Source organism: Exophiala dermatitidis, assembly GCF_000230625.1.
Source record: "Exophiala dermatitidis NIH/UT8656 unplaced genomic scaffold supercont1.4, whole genome shotgun sequence".
In the NCBI taxonomy this organism is placed as follows: Eukaryota; Fungi; Ascomycota; class Eurotiomycetes; order Chaetothyriales; family Herpotrichiellaceae; genus Exophiala; species Exophiala dermatitidis.
Window position 1 is genome coordinate 3,309,905 of NW_008751649.1, and position 22,117 is coordinate 3,332,021.

Genomic DNA, 22,117 nt, shown 5'->3' on the forward strand with positions numbered 1-22,117 from the left:
GTACTCCTATTTTGGGTTTTAACTACACCTACACTACATTGTGGGACATGTGGAATGCAGTCCTTCTGCCGTGCATTTATTAATTGCATTGTACATTGTGTACATTGTACAACTTGGACTCGTGAAAGTCGTTGCAACTCGGAGACCAACGCAAGTCAAGATCCGATTCCGCTGATTATCTGATTAGATTACGCGATAAGATCTTTTGCGGCAAGTTTATCAGATGATTATTGGGGAACTTGAATCATCAGACACCAGCATGCACTGCAACACCCCTCCCTCATGGTGGATCCCGGGACGGTTCATCAGTTCAGTCCAATGTCCGGCTGCTTCCATTGATTGATTCAACTGTTTGTTTCTTCTTCCTCATCGCGGCGGTGTGAATACCTACCCTGCTGCTGCTGCTGCTGCTGGTGCTAGGAGTAGTCGTTGTCTCGAGATATACTGTACATTGTACATATCCAGTATCTCCCACACCTGACGAAGGGACCGTCCGTTGGATCAGACCCCGATCGAATCCGATACGACGACCTACGGTACCTCCTCTCTACCTTATCTGTGTACCGTGCCTAGGTATGTAGGTATCTATCTACCTGGCCAACTTTACTTTTACCGTCCTAGCCTAGGATAGACATACAGTTTACTGGTACACTACTAACGAACGAGCGTACAGGTTACTACACCCTACCCAGCTTACGACAACTCGGTGGCTTACTGAATTTGATCCCTTACTCATTGATATTTATCAAGACCTAATACCTTGTTCGACAACTTGTTGACGGACCGACAGACCGACGGACCGACCGAATGACCGAATAGCCGGTGTTCGTGGACCGTACCTGTCATCAAACCAAGAATACAAAAGAACCACTGCACAGCCTGGTGAATCAAGAGTCTGCAAACAAATTATTCAAGAAGATGTATTTCTCAGGATCCCTGCTCTCCGCGACAGCTGTACTGCTCCTGCCACTGTTCGGCCGCTGCGTCCCAGTCTTGGAGAGTCAAATTGAAACCCCATTGACACCTCACATCCAAGTCCAACTGCCTCCGCAACCGTTGGCGCAGCCAGACACTCCAACAAGCAACTCGGCGGTGGTGGATGCATCACTAGACCAGATCGTCGAGGCCGGACTCGAAGAGGATTCCTCCTCCTCCTCTTTTAGGATTCCATCACGGTACGAATCCACAGTTCTCGGACGGCGCCTCCTAGGCCTCTCCAAAACCGGTGTTTTGACCACAACATTCCCATCCAACATCACTTCCGACCGCATTCCCTCCGACGTGGCCAACACACCGATCGGATTGCCAGAATACATCGCCTCATGCGAAGAACCGAGCGGCAACCCGACGATTCTGGCAATGACGGTGTCGACATCGACACAGAATGCCCTGGCGGGGTCCAACGTCTCGCTCACCCTGTCGTGGTGGGACGAATATGTGCATCTCACGCATCGGCAGCCGTGGTCGGCGGCCAATTTGCCCAGGTTGAATATGGTGGGGTATCTTGAGGAAATCCCGGAAGATGAGGTGAAAAACAGAGATAGTCCGGCTTGTTTTACACGCGTGCATCGTGATAGTGTTATGTGGTTGCCGGGGAAGAAGTGGGCTGCTCATAAGGGGGTGTGGATGAGGTTGATTGTCAGGGAGGTTTATTGGATTGGTGGGTTTGGGGATCGGAATTATATTGGTTGGTTTGATACGGATGAATGGGCTAATGTTAAGGTCGACGAGTGGTTGAAAGTGAGGCTGCCGGGGGAGAAATGAGAGGATGGATATGGATACTATGGGAATGAGGTGGAATTGTGGATGGAATAGACTGGCCGGGGAGCCAGACAGCCAGACAGCTTGTGTAATGGCGGAAGGAAGAAAAGGGGTGTTGAATATATGTATGGCGGCCTTCAAATTGGGTGAAGGTGAAGGTGGGGATTGGATATAGTCTGAAAGAGCGTGCTCTGCTTTATTCATCGGTCTGAGTGAATCCCGGCCGTCTAAATGAGATGATCGTACATATCCAGTCAGCCAGCGAGGTAGTATGGTCACTTAGGTGACTCGGCTGCGCATGTATTGCGCAAGAATTAATTTGATCGTTCCCGGATGCTGCCCGTACTTCTGCGTCAGGACCGAACGAGCTCTAACGTCTCGTCACCACCTCCACAAGGGCGGAATGCTTGTGTCGCGCTTCAGTTCAGCCTGACGGCACTGGACCACTGAAGGTCGAGTCATCAAAGTTGGCCTGGCGTCACACCAGACCCAGGCCTTGCCTTAGTGTTGAATGTGTGTTAAATGTCGTTAACCGTCGGCGGTGGGGGCAACTCATGGCCGTGGTATCGCGCCGGTAATAGACAGACTGTAGCCCGCGATCGCATAAGTTCGTAGGGTTCTTCAATCCCGCAGCAAGAATGACAAGGATGGGTACCGATGGCGTGGCGATCAATCAGTCGACCCCGTCACTGTCCATGTCGATTGCTCGCTAGAACCAACGGGAGCTGGCAGGGAGAAAGGTGGCGCCGATGGAGGGAGCAGGAAAACACAACGATCCAACCCAATGGTTGACAGGATCAGGACCAGGATCAGGAGTCCATGAAGCCGGCATGGTCGGATCATCTGTATTGCTGCCAGGATCCCGCCCCAGCGGCCGCAGGATTGTTTGATTTGGGCTGAGTTGATACTGTGGCACAGTCTTGAGGGCATATAAACTTTGAGCCATATTCCTTCCAGAGCGTAACGGAGCAGAAACAGAATGCTTCCCCAGAGGATAAGAAGAAATAACCGCTTTTTGCTGCGTCTGCGTTGACTTTAGATAGTCCCGCTGAGGTTCGTAAACCGATGAAGCTCGGCTCTGCCCAGCCCAGCCACACTGACCAGGAACGTATTTTTCAAAGGTTCCTGTAGGGCTAGTTGACCCCAATTGTTGGATGAAGTGACAGGCCATCAGCTAACCTTGGATCATTCCCCAGCAGCAATTCAACTGTCACTGAGACAAGAAAATTGGAAATGAAACGCTGCTTGCCTCTCTCTGTGCGTAGGTGTGGGTAATCAAACATTTCCCAAGTTTTCATGCCGCTGTTGAACCTGCTCCAAAGTCTTCGCAAGGAGTCCCGAAGCACGACCAAGTTCACCACCCTCCTTCTTGGCAGCATCAACACCAACCACGATGAGTGGCTGAAATTTATTTATAAACAGCTGCAACCGGTCCTCAGGATCATCCAGAATCTGTTGAGCTGCGTCATCTTCTGACTTCTTCTTCTGCGGTGTCCCGAAAAGATCCAGATAAGCATAGGCATTCGACTTGGACGGCATCATAAGTGAGTTGGTAAACCATAGAGGGAAATCGACTGCCAAATCAGAAACAGAAACACATGTGGTGTTATTGCCGCCGCCGCCGCCATCATCATCGAATCCCAATCCGACTTGCAAGAACTCCGCGAGAACCTGCATGATCCGCGCCGTGGCTTTTGCGTCTCCTCCCCCAAACGAGGCCTTGGTAGACGACCAATTTTTGGCATCAGCGGTCCGCGGGCCCCGCCAGCCCAGAACGGTAGTAAAACACTCCAGAGTCTGGTACCAGCCTCCGGGGCAAGCGACCAACTCCAAACCGGCCGTCCTGATGAGGAAACTCAGAAACTCGACCGCGGTGGCTCGGATGTCTCGCGACAGATGGGTCATGGCGGCACGCATATAGGGCAAGATTTTGGCGACGTGGTCTCGGATGTCTTCGGCGGGCAAAGTCTGGAATAGTTTGAGTAGTTGCTGTCGAACGCCGGCTGAGCCGTCGAGAGTTAGTGGGCATAGACTGCTTAGAAGTGCGTTGGTAGTGATGGGAAGCGTGGTGTTTGTTGCTGTGCCCTTTTTGGATGCTACCGTGGAGCTGATATGAGATGTCAAATAGGCCAGTGAGTCTCGCCGTTGAGAGTCGGAGCGAGAAGTCAGCATCGAGACATGGTGCAGAAATGCTGCGGATTGCGAGGGTGCGTTCACGTCCAGTTGCTGGTTGAGGACGATGGCTGTGCATTGCATTGCATTGGTTAGTATAAAAAAAGTGACGGTCATATATCGCACGTTTGGAGGCCAAGAGTGCTATAATGCACCATATCAAATCGTCGCGAACGGAGACCTGAGTGCTATGGTGTTTGCGTTCCGCGTACCCAACCAAGTAGGTAGAGTAACCTGTACGTACCTTTTGCACTGAAGCTGGTATCTGTATGATTATCGGCCTTGGGCCTGGCCTTTCCGACCTTGAGTTTTTGTTTCTGTACCCGGAGACAGTCAGTCGGTGCACGGGAAATCAAGCCGCGAGGACAAGATTGATGCGTTCGAACCTGAAAATCTTTCTTTTTCTCCTTCTTTTTCTTTGCGCTCGATCCCATTTTGATCACTCAATCAGAGTCAAGATTGCAACTGGTTCTGTGTCTTTGATCTACTGAAGCGACGACAGGGTGTTCATGAGTAGAATGAGTGGACTAATCACGAGCGTAATCAATGGACTTCACAGCATACCAGGTATGTTGATGGGCCGTCTCGAATCGCGAATTTCTTCAGTTTTCGGCTCACAAGGCTCGAGTCGGGCGCTAAACCTTTTCCAGTAACGCAAGCAACGGGCCGAGCCGTGCCATGGATCCAGCGCATTGGAATTGACGCTTTCCCGCTTTCGTCCTGCATCTTGACAATTTGTCTTGCAGATTGCGAAACCGCGCAGCTGCGGAGCCTCGTCTTTTCTCCTTCGTAATGAAAACTCCCAGGCACAGCCTGGAGCCTTGCCGCCGTTCCACGTTCCACGTTCTTTCTTCCTAACGGGTCTGGGTCCTCAGTTGTGAGCTACTATAGTGTGGTGTGCCGTGCTTGATGACACCTTGCCTTAGCGATCGAGATCTCGAGATCAGATCACTGGCAGATCAGATCAGATCATCCGCCGCGTACCTGCAGTGAGATTCCCCGGATCCTGGAACTTGGTTTCTTTTAGCTCGACCGGTGCGGTGGCTTCACACGTTCCTGCGAATCCTGGATGCCGATGCCCTTTGACGACCTAGTTCCGGACCCCGGCTCGAACCTCAACCTCTCCACCTACCACTAACTAATCCGGGGGTCGAATTCGAGTCTGACTACTGAACTCCGCGGTCTTCACTTTCTCTATCCTACTTGCCTACCAATCTTACCTCCTTCCGTGTGGTACAGTACAGTACCTCTTCATCCGGGACCTCCTGTCGTCAGCACACAGCACACGTCGCAACCGACCAGTGCATGCTACCACTGTACATGCCAACCGCCCTTATTGTCTCCTCCTGCGCAATCTGAATCCGATAACACATCGATCGCCATGGTACAGACAGTACGTGTCCGCTTTCTCTCCCCCTGTCTATAGCACCCTATAGTGCGACTACCGACGTCCGCCGAGTCTACCTTTACACACGAAGTCCATTAACTAACTCTTTCTTTATAGCAGCCAAGCCTCCAAAATGCCAATGGCCTCTCTTCCATCGACGCCATGCTGCGCGGCCTCACGGAGCGTCCCAACGTTCAATCGACCCTCATCCTCTCTCGGAAAGACGGATCCATCATTCGAGCCACGGGTGTGGTAGCCAGAAACACTACCAGTAGGCCTACATCTTCCACTGGGGCACCAGCACCACCTCCGCATACTAGTACTCCTCCGAAATCAAACCCGATGTCCAAAAACACGCAGGAAGGCGAGGGCGCAACGACATCACAAGACGGAGGAGCCGAAGCCGGGGCTGCTACACCAACACCGGCAGAAGGAAAGCAAGGGCAAGAGCAAGAAGTGACACAAATACTATCCGATCCCGAACCTGAACCTGAGCCGCTTGAAGTGCTGGCATCATCGATATTCCAGTTCGTCGGGCACGCTGACTCTTTGGGTCTGACATTGGGAAGCATATCTCGTGGTGCCAGTGACACTGGTGCAGGCGGACATGGGCATGGACATGGATATGGGTCGGAAATCACGGGCAATACCGGACGGACGAATGATCAGCGACCTTCCTCCTCGTCTGATAACAAGCAACAACCACGGAGAACTCCCGGAGACGATGAAGAGTCGGACACTACTACCACAAGAGGCACCGAGGACGAGGTGCAGCTGTTGAGATTGCGGACGAAACACCAGGAGATCATCATATTCCCGGATCCAAATTACATTTGCTGCGTGGTTCAGAAAATGGGCAACAAGGCTGGCGGCAGCGGAACTGCAACTACACACCGCTAGGAAAAGGCCGGTGTGGCACGGCCAGGACAGATAACATTGCATGGGATATTGAAGTTCGTCCTACAGTCCTCCATCGTGGCCGTTTGTCATATTGCCCCCGGTCAATCGAACAGGCTAGGAGCGTGGTATCACGAGCCATTGCATTACGCCACGAATCAACAAGTTATTTACTATCGAGTCTGCGCGGGATCAGATCATCGTTGTCTGCCAATGGGTGTCTGCAATTTCTGTACGTGCCCTGGATACGAGCCGAGCACATATCATGTGTTCCAGGGTCAGCGTTGGGGATAAGAAGGCCAGTGGTCACGGACAGCGACACTACCTGTTCTTGCGTCGAGTCGAGCCGCATTGTCCCTTCCCCTGTCACAGAGTCTATATCTCGATGCGATGCCAAAGGGCTGAAGAACAGCCATTTTCTTCGAGACAGGAAACCTGCATTGACCAAGATTTGATTTGCTGCAACTGCACTCAATAGTCTGTCCGTCCTCTTCGTCGGTCGGCTTACTGGTCGATTTGATTCCAACCATGGTATGGAGACGGATGCGGTATTTGTGGGGGATCAAAACAGAGCATCACGGCTTGGGAGAAGATGTTACTGCAGGCCTTGTTCAAAGCTCCCTAGACCCGGGTATCCGCGTTGAATCTTACGAATTGGCCATTTTTGTCGAGCCGGTGTTATGGCCTCTTTTAGTCTGAGATGAAACTCAACAGGGAAAGCATTGACGATCCTGCGATATATAGAACAAACACCCTGGCTCTTATCGCGGGGATGGTCGATTCCATGGCCTGACCTGTGCTTATCATGGTTTCTGGGGAAGGATCCTTTGCCCCGGCCGTATCAGAGGCTTATCAACATCAGAACTTTGCCCGAACTTTGCTTTATCGCCAGACCAGTGACCTTTCAAATAGACGGAACCGTCGTATCTGATATCGGTATCTGTGTTTTCATCCATTCAGGTTCAGTTACTGGCTGGTCGTTTGTCGCTGATCTCCTTTCGCTCGGACTTTGCTTTATCATGCTGTTACCCAAGCTCACAATCAATGCTTTGGTTTTATACTTAAAGGGTTCCAGAAGTCCGAGAGTAATGCAGACCTGTAACTTCATTTCCCAACTTAGCTTCTCGACCTTGTACATCCTCACCTGTGAAACAAGGAATGGCGGCCCTAAAAAGGGTCGTTACACATATTCAGGCCTGCTAGGTGTCATCCAAATGCTAGGTGAGACGGGCTGCGTGCCACAGAGCAACATCGATCGGCACATAACAGGAGTCATGGCTCGAACAGAGGTAAATTGGTCGAGTACCGCCTATCTAGTTCTTGGATGGGAAGAATGTGACGGGTTTGGGAACCACTGGCCTCTGTAGCCGCTGGCCTGTCGCCTCGAATCCTACTCAGCCGGTGGTGTTGCGAGCAATGAATAGTCGGTCTGACTGTTGCTGCATCACCAGCGACCAAACTACCTTGGGATTGCGCACGAGCTGGAGTCCACGACAGAATTACCTCACCTGGAATCGGCAGCCCGCGCCATCCTTGCATCCTACGGGGCCTCCAGGCTCGTGTTGTCAGTCGACATTCGGAGTCCGAGTCTTTCAGTACGGTGTGCTAGGAGCTGCTCCAGCGAGTGCGCGTTCCAGGTCTGGCAAGACGGGCCTAGCACTAGCGTGGGGGTTCATGCTGGCCGGCCAGCGCCCCTTTCAATGGAGGCAGGCAATCTGCCTGATAGACCAATTACCAAAATGCATTTGCTGAGCAGACTGACCAAGATTGATAGCACATGCGCCGGATACAATGCAGAATACTGCCCTCGAGCGACCACGATTGGCTGGCCCACCATGGATGACTTTGAAACCAATCTAGGTACCCATGGGAACCACTGCAGCGATAACGAAGGGCGTTCCCGATGTTGTGGGCCAGGCTGGCTGCAACTTGAAGTCTGCGCTTCGGTTTGAAGTGGTCTCCATGACGGAGACACAAACTGACGGGAAGGGTGATGGAGGGGTTTGGCCGAACAAGGATGAAGAGCGGTGGAAGATCCGCCTGTGAAACCCACAAGCTGTATGACAGGTCAAGCTGCTAACAACGCAGCTAAAATCCACCAAAAGCGCCTCTCGATATCACCCTGCACCAATCATACCCCTTCCAATTGCTCTATGCGTCGACTCTGCACAACAGAGCGCGGTCCCAGCAAGAACAACGAGCTGCGATTGCTCCCACTCACATGCTCGCTCCTCGGGGCTATTGACAAGAGAATATAATGGCCATGAAGACTGTCGATGCTGCTGTCAGCGGTGCAGAACTGCCAGAACCGTCTGCGATCTCTAGAATGGCAAGAGTCTGTCGGCCTGTCTATCGACCCTTGACACCCTTGATGCACATCCATACAGGCTAAGTTGGGTGATTGTTTCTTCGACATGGCTCAAGTGGTTGATATGGTCGCGTGCCCTGACGGCGCCACAGGGGGCTTTGTGGATCTATATGGGGGGTTCTTCAGGGTCAACTCCTAGGTTATGGGTGCTGCGGGTGGAAACAGAAGGTTTTTAGTCATGCGGTTGTTGTTATCCGTGGCGTTTCAATACCCTGAACAAACGACCATACAGGAATACCAAACGTCCTTGAAGGCCTACTAATCTCCAACAGGAGCTAGAAATGAGGGAGTGGGAAGCGTGAAGCCCATCTTTCCTCTTTATGAGTGTGGGATGAGTGAAATCTATCGTCCGCCTTGGAATCATTTTTTGAACGGCATCGGATGGTACATTTCGACCATGGCATGTCCATCTTGAGAGGAGGCCAAGGACACCAACCGCCCTTTGCGCTGGTTGAGTATCAGGTCAGGAGGCTCCGGTTACGACAGTTCCAAAAGCTTTGTTCGTCATGTACGGCAGTCCAGCTACATGCGGAGGACCTGGTTTGATTGGCCGTCTTCGTTAAGATGTCGCCGTTGTTGATATACCGTCCTTTAAAGAAGGGTCTGAAGCGGTCGCCGGGACCATCATCCGTTTAATCCATATTCCAATTTCTATAGGCATCCATCGTGTAAGGCGGAGCATGTTCCAAGCGTTTATGAGAGAAGAAATTCGGTTTCTACTCAAACACGGCAGGAGACATGGTTGGTCTCAGAGACCGCTTCGAGCGCGAAAGCAGACTGTGTACGCCAGTAGATCGCACCGAAGGTACATCGCTGTGTCCACGGTGTCATGGCGCCTATTGACGACACAGCGCAGTACACCCTAGTATGAACTGACACTGTTGATAGTCGTGTACGACGGAGGGTGGGCTCAAAGACCATGGATAACAATGGCGATCTCGTCGGGAATAGTCATGATGTATATGCGAACACCCGGGAACTGATCGACGATCTGGTAGTACCATGATCCGGGTGTTCCATTAAGTTACAGATCTGAAATGTACACTGTTGCCGGACCGTCCCTCACCGGAGCTGTCGAACATTGGCACCATAAGGCATGAGGAGACCTGCTACTACTGAGTTGCGCCTCTTTGAACAGTGACTTGAAATCTCGACCGAAGCGATGCTAGCAAGGTGCGCTTTGAGGCTATCCGCATCATAGACACCTGCATCGTGTAGTGTACAGCACGGGTGTTGAAGTCTTCTGCGCTTCCAGACGCCGTAGCAGTTGGCCCGCTCAGACATCGTCGATGTGCGGTCCATGCGAACCGTCCCAGCCGCGCGTTGGCCAAAGTTAGGGTGGTGTGCAGCATGCCTCCTCAAAAATTCGGGAAATATTCCAACGAAAGACCTCGAATCGAGACCGGTTCATGGATAGTTTCTCCGGTCGAGATTTGGCTGACGCAAACCTTTGGCAAGGGTCTTCAGTGTGCTGATCCCTCCTCCGAGGGACATATCAGACTGGCAGCCCATAGCACGATGTGACCCAGTAGTAAAGAACGCCAGGTGAAAGGCCACCGCTGTTCAAGTTGTCCATGCTAGTAGGAGAGACCAGACAGTAGTTGTGAGAGCCCGGGTAAATTCGGAGGAATGAACGCTGCTGGCGGGATCTCAGCCGCACCAATTTTGGAATCTAGAATGAAGGTATCCAACGCCATGTGCTTTCCAATCCTACGGGTGGGACTTTTTGGCTGGCATGGCCCGGCGACGGAGATATACCGAAGGGAAAAAGTCGGAACCGCGTCAGAGGTTCACTTCAGCGGAGGGAGATGAAGCACATGCTTTCGGTGATCAAGTAGTCGCAGTGGTTGGTGCGGCATTGCGGGCGAATATTTAATGTGGCCCACTTCTAAACAAAATAAGTGATTCAACTGCCATACTTTGCGTCCAGTTCCAGGCTGAGAGCATCGCCGCCATCTCGCCAGCTCTGGTAGTGTTGGTGTTGTCTTGCGCTTAAAGATATCTTTAATAATCCTTTGGGATGTCACCGGAGAGGTACTTTAAGATGCCTGGTGTGGTGGCATGGAATCGCAAACGGACACGTACACTGTGCCACGGCGGTGTTGCTTTGTCTGCAACACGAGCCAGCCACGGCAGCCATGTTCTGTGGCAGGTTGTCCATATGGGTACCTGTAGGTATCCAGACTGTGCTTAGGTAGGCTTGCATGTCAAGTCAAGCCTCGAAGTGGGATGGCCAGTTCGTGGTGGACTTTTCAGAGAGCAAGGGTCTTGACAGGGGTGTACACGACGCCATGCAGCTCGCCCCTTGGGAGTCCGCCTCTCGACGCTTCCTATTGTAGTGATTCGCTAGATGGGAGTGTGACCGGGGGGTTGCTATGTCCACCACACGGTTGGTAGTGCTACTTTGGCGAGGGGGACGGACAGCTGCTGCCGGACGTTAACAGCCTGAGGTGGGATGCCTTTTATTACGTTGTAGGAAGTAGTATGCAACTTTCGAAGGAAAAGGCCGAACTGTGATAGCCATTGACTACATTGGTACAGCCGTCGGAGGCTGGAGGAGGAATAAAATGGTGTGGTAGCAGTCAGACGCTGGAGAGGGGAGAGAACTTGCAGCGATGAAGAGCAGCGGAGACAGAAGGCCCCAGGTACCTCCACAGTTGGAGCAGACTGCAGGAGAACGAAGTACCTTTTCGCAGCGCCCGTATCTACCCGGTATACAATTATCATCTCGGCTTACCTACAACGATTTATCAGCACTCATCCAGGCACTTGCACCGTCATAACGGGCGCTACTATACCTTAGTCGTACTACGGCCACTAGTAGCACTACCTACAGTACCTACTACCGACTACTAGTACTACCTAAGTACCAGCAGTCCTGACACACTGCCAGGTGGAAGGAGAATAGAATGTTCGACGTGCACACCCACCGGACGAACTTCCATTCCGCTTGCTCTCTGCTTTGATGGACATTGAGATCCAATATGTCTTTGCCCGGGATGTCACTCAGCTGCATACATGCGTAAGAGTGTTGGCCTGGCGATTGTCATCGCAAGGGTACCAACAAGAACAGCAACAATAAGCTTGTCGCATGTTGACGAAGGTTTCTGGCTCAATTCCGGGTGTAAGGGCCGTGGCAATTCAAGATGCCACTACAATGTTGTACACTGACAGCAGTGGAGCGCTGCTGTAAGTGAAGTGGCACACGAAAATGTTCCACCGGCACTGCGGTGGCAGGTGGGTTCTTCAGAAGCACCGTTGTTGCTTGTTCTACGCCATGCACATGCAGCCGCCAGTGTCACGAGAAATAAACACCTAAACGCATGCCTTCTGAGAACCAGAGCCTAGAGCCGTACAGACTAGAGATCTAGAAACCGAGCTTGATCACCGTTACCTTGCCTTTGTGTCAGGCTACTGAGGGATATAAACTCCCTCTACAGCAGACTCATGCTGCCTTTGCTCATCAAATTCGTCGACAAGACCGTTGTGAGTGGTCCCTGTTTGGAGGGACAGTGTGATGAGTCATTTTCTCAGCAGCAAAATGATTGTGTTCTTCAAGTTATTCGCTTATTATTAGACTCGCTCAGTCAATTCAATAGTTTTGTTCTTCGTGCATATATACCTTACACAGGCAGTATACCATGCTGACTGCATAGTGTCCTGAGCATCACCACCCTCATCTCCCACGCCGCCCCAGCATTGAAGTGAAATAGTAATAATAACATGGTGTAGTAATAGCAGATACATCACTGGCATTAGACTGAATCCGAGAACGACTCCGAGTCGGAGCCCGCAGGCCGGCGGGATGTCACTACTGGAAGTTGCCCAGATGCTAGTACGGGACCTATTTTGAAGGTAACACCCCCAATTGACCCACGCCAGGGAACAACAGAGGCAGCCTAAACGGCCAAGGATGGACTTGTTCGGTCTTAACACGAGGTCCGTTCAACTTCTCGATGGATCTCACAATTAGAAGCTACTCTGCCTAGTAAAATAGTGACTGGGCCTCCCCTACATCAAGGAACACCCCCATCCTGCAGCTCTTGTCCAATAATGCATCCTTCAAGCCCTCCCTTGTAGGCCAGCCCGGGGCCGCCAGCAAGGCAGGCCCCGCCGAAAGACTGGTGGCCTGCCGGTAGGTGCGATCTGAGAAATGATGATTTCTACCGACCCTCAATCGCAGCTAAGCTGGCTGCCAACTTGAACATCAGCACCGTCGAGTCGACGTCGCTGGACGAATGATGATTGCCAGTTCATCCCTCCCAACTCGTCCTGTGCCAACTTCCCAAGCGCAGCCGCCACCTGCACCCTGCGTTTCTCGAAGCCCTCACCATCCCCGGTTCTGCCGCTCGTGGGCTCCAGCGCTGGCGTTAGCTTCTATATGGAACCGACCGGCGGCATGCCGACCAAAGTCTACAGGCCCTCCCGGGATCCCTTTTCGTCCTCCAGCCATACAGAAGTGCAGGAAAAATGTCACCGCTGGAACAGGCTCAAGGAGTGTCAATCAAACATGAAAATCAGTAAGGCATTGAAGCGTTGTACGGATGTAGAAAATGGAGTATGGAGAACAGACTACAGGGTGATTGATGCCCTCCACGTAGAGGAACTAGATTGGAGCGTACCCAGCACTGCGACTATGATCAGCTTTGTGGTCGTGAGACTCGATCTGCATCTTTGGTTTTGCCGACCACGTTCTCTTCGGAACTTCTTTGTTCGGTTCCAACAGCGCGTTGAACAGTGTAGATGTATGAGCTCCCAATGAGGCACTGTACTGTACTTCTCGAAGAGAGATGGTCGAGTGACTATATTGGCTCGATCGCTGGGCTGATGCCTCCAAGGGTTGGTTGCTTGCCCCCGAGCCGAAAGCCTCGTCCAAGTTGCACGCACCTAGAAGTCCCTAAGCCGCTTCTCGTAGCTTGTCCGGTGTAGACACTTCAGCCGCCGCATCGGGTTGCGCTCCAACGGATTTCATGGCCCGCTCCAGTTCAAGCCCAGTCGGCTTATTGCCCCCCCAAAGGCCCCGAAAAGCCCCCCAGGGATCCAGTTCGCTTCAATGGGCCTCCACTCAGTCGGCGGGCCTCTGGGACCATCTGGGCGACCCTGGCTGACGCTTGACGCACAGCCTGAAGGTGAGTGGCATTACCCATCGCTGTATGATGTCCACCTGCGTGCGCCTTGACCATCATGCCCATCCCATCCCATCCCCATCCCTCTCTCGACGCCTCCCTGTCGCTGCTACTCGACCCTCTTCTCATAGGTTGCGTGCCTCTCATGTCTGCGGCCTCCCACCTGTTCAAGTTGCCGACGCCCGAATCCAGCCATACTTCTTGTCTGTGTCTGCCGGCTATTCGTCTCGTGGTGATGACACTGCCGCTCCCACGACCAATACCTCATCTGCCACTACCATTTCTTCAGTACATCACTATTTCGTGGCTCGCTTGACGCTGCTGCTGATGATATCAACGCCGTTGCTCGTTTGCATCCAGCCTGCTGCACGCGACGACTCCTGTCGACCCCGGTAATGTCCAGTGCGGATTATGAAGAACGTGGGGGAACTGCAGCTTCTCGCACAACCTCCGCTGTCCACTCCGACGCCGTCCACTTCTCTTTTTCTACCGCTCATCCTTCCTCCAGCTTCGACGACACCGATTCCTCGACCTGGTCCAGCATAGGCGGAGCTCTGACGGGAAATACATCTGCCAACCTCTCGCCGACAAATTTACCTTCTGCAGCTCCAGCTGGTATTAATCCCTCACAATTGTCCAAATTCACAAGTTCCAATCTGGATCTCGCCAACTCCCAACCCTTTAGTCGCGGCGACGAGTCGTTGCTCCGGGACACTGTCTTCCCGGACTGGAAGAACGATGCGCAGAGTCCCGACTCAGAGTCTCCTGAGGAGCTGCAAAAAAAGGATCCTCTAGGCACTCAAATATGGAAGCTCTACAGCCGGACGAAGTCCAGGTTGCCCAACCAGGAGCGCATGGAAAATTTGACATGGCGAATGATGGCTATGAACCTTCGTCGCCGCGAGCAAATGCAAGCAGCGTATGCCAATCCCCAACCCGGCAGCGACAGTCGCATGGCCGGCACTGACGCTTTCCTTAGTGCAAAGCAGGCTCAACCGAAGACGATCGCTCGAGTCTCCGCTCCCAGTGGCATTGCTCAGCAACTACGGAAGTCGATCGACAACTCGGCTGAACAACATGCACAAGTCGAGCGAAATGAAGCACCTGGGCCCCATGCGCATTACATGGACCCCATGAATCTGGATGACTTCATCGTCCCGAGCTCAGTTGCTTCACCTGCCGGTATCACTTCTCCAGCTCCCTCGGAAGCCGAAACTCAGGCTAGGTCCGCACAGCCTGCAGGAATCCCAATTGCTGCACGCAACAAGCCACAACTGCAGATCCCCAAGGGGCTACCGCCTTCTTCTATGCCCCAAACGTCTATGCCCACACATCGGTCTTCAGAATTTGACTATGTCCCAAAACGAGTGCGCAAAACCAGCATAGACGAAAGAAGAGCTGGGGTAAGTTTTCCCATTTTCATATCTGTAAGAAGGGGGTAGCTAACCTGGCGACAGAATCGGAAACGTCCGGCGGAGTTCTCTCCTCAAGTACCACCTTTGATTGCTCCCAGTGGTACCAACAATTCGGACATAGACAACCATGTTCCTGACTATACTCTGGACCAACACACAACACAGTTCACGGGCCCGGCTAGTTTCCAAGGCCAAATGGCGTTGCATCTCGACTCTGTCCACTTGAGCGATGACCCTATCCTCAACCAGGCCAGCTCTTTTCAACACAACTTGACCTTTTCCCCTGCAGAATCGCCCATGGTCACTAATGGTCCTTTCTCACATATGTTTCCGCCAACCTCCATGGCGTCCTCTCTGAACTCGACGGATATATACTCTCCACCCCAATCCGGCTATCCTTCGACCGTCTCTACGCCTCAGCCTGGTCACGAAAATGAACATATGCAATTCTATTTTGACCAGGGCAGTAGTCATCCGCGGGCCATGCCTTTCTACCCATCGCAGAGGTCGAGTCGTCTAATGACGCCAATGTCCTCTCAATTCGGCTTTGGAAGCAACAATGAGCATATGTACGCTTCTATGAACGGCGTTGGCTCAGCACCTGCAATGAGCGGGTTCTCGATGCAGCAGCACGTTGATCCTTCCAGTGTCCTTGTTCCAGATTATGGCCGCTCTCCTGGAGTGTCTATGGGCGGAAATGACAACATGTTCCAATTTGGCGCAGATTCAGATCAAGAGGACGATGATGGCAACTTTGGCGACGGGGGTCTGCTGATGCAGTCAGATTACGGACAGATGGGCGACCCAACATTAGATATCAACTCCGGACTGCAGTGGGATCCTAATGTTAGTGAATTCGGCAGCGTGCCGCGGTACAGTGGGGGAAAACAGGTTCGGATTGGGGGCACTACTGAAATGGTGAACTCACCACCGGACTGGGGCTCTTCAATGCTCAGTCGAACTCATGGCTCGGCCGCCTCGATCAGTGACATCCGAAACCGAGATCAAGACCCGAGGAGACAAAAGATCCCGAGGACGACGTCAACGCCCGCATTGTCCAACCATCACATGCAGTCCACTACCAGCTCTCCTGGCGAATCTGGTTTCAGCAGCCGACAACCATCCCGGCCTGGCAGCCCTGGGCCCAAGAACGCCGACCAGAATGGAGTTCCAACGACTTGTACCAATTGTTTTACGCAAACTACACCGTTGTGGCGTCGTAACCCTGAGGGCCAACCTCTCTGTAATGCATGCGGGTTGTTCCTCAAGCTACATGGTGTTGTGCGGCCGCTTTCTCTGAAGACCGATGTCATTAAAAAGCGGAATCGTGGCAGCGGTAACGCAATGCCCGTGGGTTCGGCGGCGACAAGGGCCGCTAAGAAGGCATCTCGCAAGAACTCGGTGCAGCAAACACCAGCAACTACACCAACGTCGGGGAATGCGGCAAGCGATCAAGCTTCAGCATCACCCGCCTCAGTGCAAGGATCTGCTCATTCGGGGTCTGCCGCCACGCCTCCCACTACGTACCCCGCGGGAACGACTGGAGGCAAACCTGGAGTGGTCCCAATTGCTGCGGCACCACCCAAACCACCTGTAGCTCTGGGGGCCAACATGGTCCGGCCTGTTCAAATGACACCGAAACGACAACGGAGACAATCGCGGGCCTCGACCACCAACTTACCTGCTGTGGCCGGAAGTGCACCATCACCCAGTGAATCTGATATGCAAGATGGCAGCCAGTCGACACCAAAGTTGGCACCAGCGACTGTCACACGGGCCAAAGCGACCCCGCTGTCTACCTCAGCTGGAGTCACCACCATGGCTTCTGTGATGCAAGGTGGTTTGCTGAGTTCGAGCGCACAGGCTATTCCTCCAGGTCCACATGGCAACAGCCAAGAATGGGAATGGCTGACCATGAGTTTGTGATTGATCCCTTCGGCGTGGAACTCTCAGGTCGAGACAGTTCACCCTGTCATGTGCTTCAACTATTCCTATTCCCTTACCGTTCAAGCAAACGGCTTTCTTGGTTGTTTGGCGAGCCCGGCTCCGGTTCTACGAATTGATGACGATGCAATACACGAATCTGGCAGCTTCGAAATAGGCCACATGCCTGAACCAGACGCCGATGGCAAACGCAACAATAGTCCTTGGCTATTTCGAGCTGGTCAGCATTTTACCAATCTGATGTGCGGATTTAATGGTGGGATTTGTTCCTCTGCAATACTGTGATTTTTACAACGTGATATCACCGCGTCTGTTTCGATGGCTCGGTTATAGAGAGCGTCGGGCAGAAGTGCGCATTTGTTTTTTGATTGATTTATGAACATTCGGGAGGCCGATGGATAGAAAGGAGATGACACTTCAACGCACACAGTGATGGATGGTATGAGGTCGCGGTATGCATAAAGATACCGGGTCGCAGCTATGAAGGGGTGGTCGCATGAAGTCGGTAATATATAGAAATGCAGCAGTTACGGTTAGAGATATTGAAGCGAGATATCTGATTGTTTATAGAAGAGTCGGAGTTGCTTTCTTTTCAAGCTGTAAGATACTACCTGGCACCCGAATAAGGTGACGTGATATCGCCAGAGGGATTTGATCTCGGAGATAATCGGGACAGGCACGTGATTTGTTCTCCGCAATCAGATTAGATTCCCCGAATTTCTCAGCTGATAAACATCGACGGGTTTCCACGGTCCATCAACACTCTTGGACTACGTTGTACTGTGCCATTCAAGTTGATCAGAACATAGTCTGCTTCTGTTGCTTTTACTATCCATCATCATCATCACTTGCTCTCGAGGCCATATTGCCGCCTTTCACGAAAGAAGTGCTGTCTTTCTTGTGTCTTCATCGGACCCCTAATTCATCTGGCGGATTGTGTAAACAAAGGCTTTAGATTGAGGACCGAGACCCAGCTGCCAGTGGGACACCGCGCGCAACCGCATCTACTGTACCGGTGAATGTGTGCCTGAACAGCTGCACGCATACCATCATCAAAAGACTTTCGGCAGAAGAGCCACCAACTAAGTGCTTGGGCTTCGTTGTCTGTTTCGTGTCCTCTCTTCGTCCTTGAGACGTGCTACCCCCAGTCAACATGGCCAACGACACAACCACCGCGGCGCCTAACAACACGACTCTACCGGGAGAAGTCTCCTCAGTGGTTCCCGATGAGGGCGTCAACACAACCACTGCGGCGCCAAATAACACCACTCTGTCGGGAGAGGTTTCCTCAGTGGTTCCCGATGCTTCAGAAACAGCGCCGGCTGAAAAGCCTAGCACTGCTACTGTACAATCCCCTAATGTCTACATGGATGGGTTTTTGATGGCTGACAGTGCAATAGGAGACCACCGCCAACGACGCTCCGGCAACTGCACCTGAGCCCAACAAGCAGACTGAAAAGACCGAACCTGCGGCGGACAAGAAAGCGACCCCGATCGAGGAACTCTGGGCTCTTGCAAAATCGCACGGCCACGGTGAGATCTGGGGTGTCACTCTAGCCGATCCTGCGAACCACGTCCCGACGCAAATCATCCTGCAGAAGTATCTCAATGCCAATGACGGCGACGTCGGCAAAGCAAAGGACCAACTGCGCAAAACACTCGATTGGCGAACAAAGATGCAGCCGCTGGAGTTGATCAAGAAGAAGTTCAACCGCAACAAATTCCAGGGGTTAGGTTATGTCACAGTCTATGGGGAAGCCGACTCGGCGGACCCGGAGGCCAAAGAAATCATCACCTGGAACATTTATGGCAGTGTGAAGAATATGGAAGAGACGTTTGGCAACTTGGACGAGTAAGGGACACAAGATTTTTTCCGGCACGCACAAGAGATAATGGCTGACTGACCACATTTTCAGATTCATCGAATGGAGAGTGGCCCTCATGGAGGAAGCTCTGCAGTCTCTCGACATTTCCAAAGCCACCAAGCCCATCACCGCGGACCACGACCCGTACAAGATCATCCAGGTCCATGACTACAAGTCGATCAGCTTCCTGCGTCAGTCCCCCGTGGTCAAAGCGGCCAGTACAAAGACCATTGAGGTTTTCGCGCAGAACTATCCCGAACTCCTCAAGGAGAAATTCTTCGTCAATGTTCCGGCATTCATGGGCTTCGTGTATGCATTGATGAAGCTCTTTGTGGCACCAAAAACTCTGAAAAAATTCCATCCCATGAGCAACGGCGCCAACCTCTCCAAGGAGTTCACCCACAGCAAGGTCAAAGGGCTGGGCGAACTAATTCCCAAGGAGTATGGTGGAAAGGGTGCGGATCTGAACAGCGTCGGAAGGCAGCCTCCTTTGGAAGAGGAACAGGAGGTGCGAGTCGATTGAAGAAGACATAAGGTCTATCGTCTCTCATACCTTGGGCATATTGACAATCATGGTGATGGTGATGGTAATGGCAAATGTACCAATGCCGAAGCGAAGGGACAACATCATCATGTGCCGGCTCAGTGGAGGCAAGCCTGAGGCCATCTTTCAGTGTGCGTATACCCCATTAGTTCAATTAGATATCGCGTAGTTCCGGGTTGCAAATGGATGGCATGGATTCTTTCTGCGTACCGTAGCCAGGATTTCCTAGAGGCTAGAGTATTCGAAAGAACCCTGGCAATCTGGATTCAATTATTGAGGACTGTGAGACCAAGGCCTTTCTACCAGAAGAATTGCAGTGTTGGTGGATGGGATTCTTCACATGCTCTGCTAGCAAACTTGAAGCGCATGTGACGATTTTGTTGCGTGCTGCCAGTGACGTCAAGCTCTTTCCCAATTGCATCACATTGCAGTCACTCGCGCCTTCACGTCAACAACTTGAAATCCAACTTGAACATTGCGACACCAACAAAACCGCCTCGTCTGCCTGTTCTGCCTGTTTTCAAAACAACTCTCTTCTACTTTCAAATCCTTCTTCATCACTACTCTTGCCTCGTCCCAGATCCACAGAGTATCACACTCACTGATCAATCTATTCTTCGACTCAACCAAACCAAGTTACGCTCGCAACCACAATCATGTCTGACACCGGCCGTAAAGATTTGACCGATCGTAAGTATACCGTCGGTCCTGCCTGTTGACAGGCTGGCTAACTCGCTGTGTAGAAGTCCAGCAGAAGATCACTCCTGACTCGCAGAAGTCTACCTTTGACAAGACCAAGGAATCTGCCTCGGGTACTGCAGACAACGTTGCAGGACTGGTTCAGCCAGGTATGACTTTCTCAACTCTGCCCTTACGGTAGATCGACTAACACCTCAGCAGGCGACAGCAAATCCACCACCCAGAAACTGTCTGACGAGACCCGTTCCAACGCCAACACTGCTGGTGATAAACTGTCCGGAGCAACTCAGAATGTCCAAGACACCGCCTCGAGCTACGCAGACAAGGCTAAGGCCAATACTGGATCGGCTCAAGACACAGGCAAAGACTACTTGAACAAGGCTCAAGGCACCACGGTCGACTACACCCAGCAGGCCAAAGAGACGGCATCGGATTACACCCAAAAGGCACAGGAGAACGCCGGAGCCGCTCAAGACACCGGCAAGAGTTATCTGCAACAAGCGCAAGGCACTGCGGCCGAGTACACTCAGAAAGCCCAGGAGACTGCAGCGGACTTGACTCAGAAGGCACAAGAAACCGCATCCGGCACCGCTCAGCAGACGCAAGAGACTGCATCCAACGTTAGCCAGAAGGCCAGTGAGAATGTCGGTGCAGCCCAGGAGACCGGCAAGGGATACTTGCAGCAAGCCCAAGACACGGTTGCCAGCGCTCTCAACACTGCCAGTAAGACTGCAGCAGGTATGTATTGACTTTTACCTGTGTTCTTTGAATGTACAAAAGCTGACTGTTTCAAGATCTTGCCGACAAAATCTCGAGCGAGAAGAAGTAAACCTTTCTGGTCAAAGATATGACCTCTTCGACGGCCGCATACGAAGGAGAGACAATGGGATACCCCTGCACTGATGTATGAACATTGACATTGATGTTTAACGAATTACCGCTCCTTGACCCAGACCATGATGGCGAATCATCGAGGGTTTATGGAGGATGACCACTCCTAGTTTACTTCAACAATGAATTAGTATTGCTCCTGAATTGCTTTTGAAATTGTCCGTGAATATTCTTTCTTTTAAAACTGTCTACGTGTAGCACCTGTAATGATTTCTTGCCTTATCAAGTCACATACGAGTACCTAGCTCTACCCGTTTCACATTGGCTCGTAACAGTGAAGAGAATGGTTTTATTTTTCAAAACTCCCTCCAGCCCTCGCCGCCTGTGATCATGTCAGCCGCCTTGTCTTTGTGCTTGTCGGCCATGGAAACCCAAACATGGGAAGCGTCCAGCAGGGGTTCTGTTCCAAATTTTCGTTCACAAAAGTCGAGGAAGCGGAGGATCTCCTGTATCGAGATATCGGTCACTAATTGGGATAGTGGTGTTTTTGAAATTTCCTTCTTCCCGCCTTCCTTGTTATTGACCTTGCTTTTGTTGTGGCTTTTGCCGAGGAGTGAAGATTTATGTGTCTCGACCAGGTTGAGAAAGGAGAAAGCTCTGGCTCTGGCTCTAGCTTTGGCTCTCTGGAGGGGAATATCGGGATCAGAGCCATTGGCAGGGCCAGGATCAGGATCAGAATCAGGATCGTGGTGGTGGTCCAAGTTGTTGTTGACATGGTCGAGGTCGTGGTCGCGGTGGTTATCGCGGGGATCGTCATGGCCAATGTCGGTGGTGGGATCCTTGATTTGGGTTTCGTTTTCTTTTTCTTTCTCTTCTTGGTTATGGGTGTCATGATGGTCATGGCCATCGTTCTTCTGTTCTTCTGTCCCGTCTCGTTTGGGGCCCTCGTTCACGTTCTCGGCCCCCTTCCGCCTCTCGTTCTTTTCATTTCTGTTTGCAAATTGTCCCCGTTGTCCCTCTGGCTGTTGTTCTCCTTCTCCCTCTGGCTGTTGTTCTCCTTCTCCCTCTGGCTGTTGTTCTCCTTCTCCCTCTGGCTGTTGTTCTCCTT

At 52.1% G+C, this 22,117-nt stretch overlaps 7 protein-coding genes across 7 annotated transcripts in view; 5 read left to right on the forward strand and 2 right to left on the reverse strand.

The window, feature by feature from the left end:
• The first annotated feature begins 274 nt into the window (after positions 1-274).
• Positions 275-2,114, forward strand: HMPREF1120_05487 (uncharacterized protein). Its single transcript, XM_009159666.1, has 2 exons — positions 275-573; positions 674-2,114. Exon 2 carries the CDS (start codon positions 919-921, stop codon positions 1,762-1,764), a length of 846 nt encoding a protein of 281 aa, XP_009157914.1. The 5' UTR covers positions 275-573; positions 674-918; the 3' UTR covers positions 1,765-2,114.
• On the reverse strand, positions 708-4,500 carry HMPREF1120_05488 (uncharacterized protein). Its single transcript, XM_009159667.1, has 3 exons — positions 4,320-4,500; positions 4,178-4,250; positions 708-4,004 (listed from the first exon to the last, which is right to left on the reverse strand). The coding sequence occupies exons 1-3, from the start codon at positions 4,365-4,367 to the stop codon at positions 3,037-3,039; spliced, it is 1,089 nt and encodes a 362-aa protein (XP_009157915.1). The 5' UTR covers positions 4,368-4,500; the 3' UTR covers positions 708-3,036.
• A 189-nt stretch (positions 4,501-4,689) lies between these two features.
• On the forward strand, positions 4,690-9,282 carry HMPREF1120_05489 (uncharacterized protein). The gene is made up of 2 exons (XM_009159668.1): positions 4,690-5,326; positions 5,438-9,282. Exons 1-2 carry the CDS (start codon positions 5,315-5,317, stop codon positions 6,218-6,220), a joined length of 795 nt encoding a protein of 264 aa, XP_009157916.1. The 5' UTR covers positions 4,690-5,314; the 3' UTR covers positions 6,221-9,282.
• A 4,446-nt stretch (positions 9,283-13,728) lies between these two features.
• On the forward strand, positions 13,729-17,808 carry HMPREF1120_05490 (GATA-binding protein). The gene is made up of 3 exons (XM_009159669.1): positions 13,729-14,630; positions 14,691-15,114; positions 15,169-17,808. Exons 1-3 carry the CDS (start codon positions 14,107-14,109, stop codon positions 17,050-17,052), a joined length of 2,832 nt encoding a protein of 943 aa, XP_009157917.1. The 5' UTR covers positions 13,729-14,106; the 3' UTR covers positions 17,053-17,808.
• Positions 17,809-17,820: 12 nt separating this feature from the next.
• HMPREF1120_05491 (uncharacterized protein) lies at positions 17,821-19,807 on the forward strand. The gene is made up of 3 exons (XM_009159670.1): positions 17,821-18,415; positions 18,471-18,922; positions 18,987-19,807. The coding sequence occupies exons 1-3, from the start codon at positions 18,224-18,226 to the stop codon at positions 19,456-19,458; spliced, it is 1,116 nt and encodes a 371-aa protein (XP_009157918.1). The 5' UTR covers positions 17,821-18,223; the 3' UTR covers positions 19,459-19,807.
• An 89-nt stretch (positions 19,808-19,896) lies between these two features.
• HMPREF1120_05492 (uncharacterized protein) lies at positions 19,897-21,213 on the forward strand. Its single transcript, XM_009159671.1, has 4 exons — positions 19,897-20,169; positions 20,223-20,327; positions 20,380-20,916; positions 20,973-21,213. Exons 1-4 carry the CDS (start codon positions 20,136-20,138, stop codon positions 21,005-21,007), a joined length of 711 nt encoding a protein of 236 aa, XP_009157919.1. The 5' UTR covers positions 19,897-20,135; the 3' UTR covers positions 21,008-21,213.
• Positions 21,203-22,117, reverse strand: part of HMPREF1120_05493 (uncharacterized protein) — a gene marked incomplete at its 5' end in the record, with an annotated part of 1,501 nt that continues 586 nt past the window's right edge. The window contains one exon of the mRNA XM_009159672.1: positions 21,203-22,099. Coding sequence (XP_009157920.1) covers positions 21,366-22,099 — 734 coding nt within the window. The 3' untranslated portion in view covers positions 21,203-21,365. The remainder of the gene's footprint in view (positions 22,100-22,117) is intronic.

What these genes read in the sequence shown, in the direction of transcription:
- HMPREF1120_05492 (XM_009159671.1), top strand. Translation starts at nt 20,136, where the DNA reads ATGTCTGACACCGGCCGTAAAGATTTGACCGATC. An exon ending in CCGTAAAGATTTGACCGATC is followed by an intron (nt 20,170 to 20,222) that starts GTAAGTATACCG and finishes CTCGCTGTGTAG; the next exon opens with AAGTCCAGCAGAAGATCACT. An exon ending in TGCAGGACTGGTTCAGCCAG is followed by an intron (nt 20,328 to 20,379) that starts GTATGACTTTCT and finishes ACACCTCAGCAG; the next exon opens with GCGACAGCAAATCCACCACC.
- HMPREF1120_05491 (XM_009159670.1), top strand. Translation starts at nt 18,224, where the DNA reads ATGGCCAACGACACAACCACCGCGGCGCCTAACAACACGACTCTACCG. An exon ending in AAAAGCCTAGCACTGCTACT is followed by an intron (nt 18,416 to 18,470) that starts GTACAATCCCCT and finishes ACAGTGCAATAG; the next exon opens with GAGACCACCGCCAACGACGC. An exon ending in ACGTTTGGCAACTTGGACGA is followed by an intron (nt 18,923 to 18,986) that starts GTAAGGGACACA and finishes CCACATTTTCAG; the next exon opens with ATTCATCGAATGGAGAGTGG.
- HMPREF1120_05488 (XM_009159667.1), bottom strand. Translation starts at nt 4,367, where the DNA reads ATGGGATCGAGCGCAAAGAAAAAGAAGGAGAAAAAGAAAGATTTTCAG. An exon ending in AGAAAAAGAAAGATTTTCAG is followed by an intron (nt 4,251 to 4,319) that starts GTTCGAACGCAT and finishes CTCCGGGTACAG; the next exon opens with AAACAAAAACTCAAGGTCGG. An exon ending in TACCAGCTTCAGTGCAAAAG is followed by an intron (nt 4,005 to 4,177) that starts GTACGTACAGGT and finishes TGCAATGCACAG; the next exon opens with CCATCGTCCTCAACCAGCAA.
- HMPREF1120_05487 (XM_009159666.1), top strand. Translation starts at nt 919, where the DNA reads ATGTATTTCTCAGGATCCCTGCTCTCCGCGACAGCTGTACTGCTCCTG.
- HMPREF1120_05490 (XM_009159669.1), top strand. Translation starts at nt 14,107, where the DNA reads ATGTCCAGTGCGGATTATGAAGAACGTGGGGGAACTGCAGCTTCTCGC. An exon ending in CGCGAGCAAATGCAAGCAGC is followed by an intron (nt 14,631 to 14,690) that starts GTATGCCAATCC and finishes CGCTTTCCTTAG; the next exon opens with TGCAAAGCAGGCTCAACCGA. An exon ending in TAGACGAAAGAAGAGCTGGG is followed by an intron (nt 15,115 to 15,168) that starts GTAAGTTTTCCC and finishes ACCTGGCGACAG; the next exon opens with AATCGGAAACGTCCGGCGGA.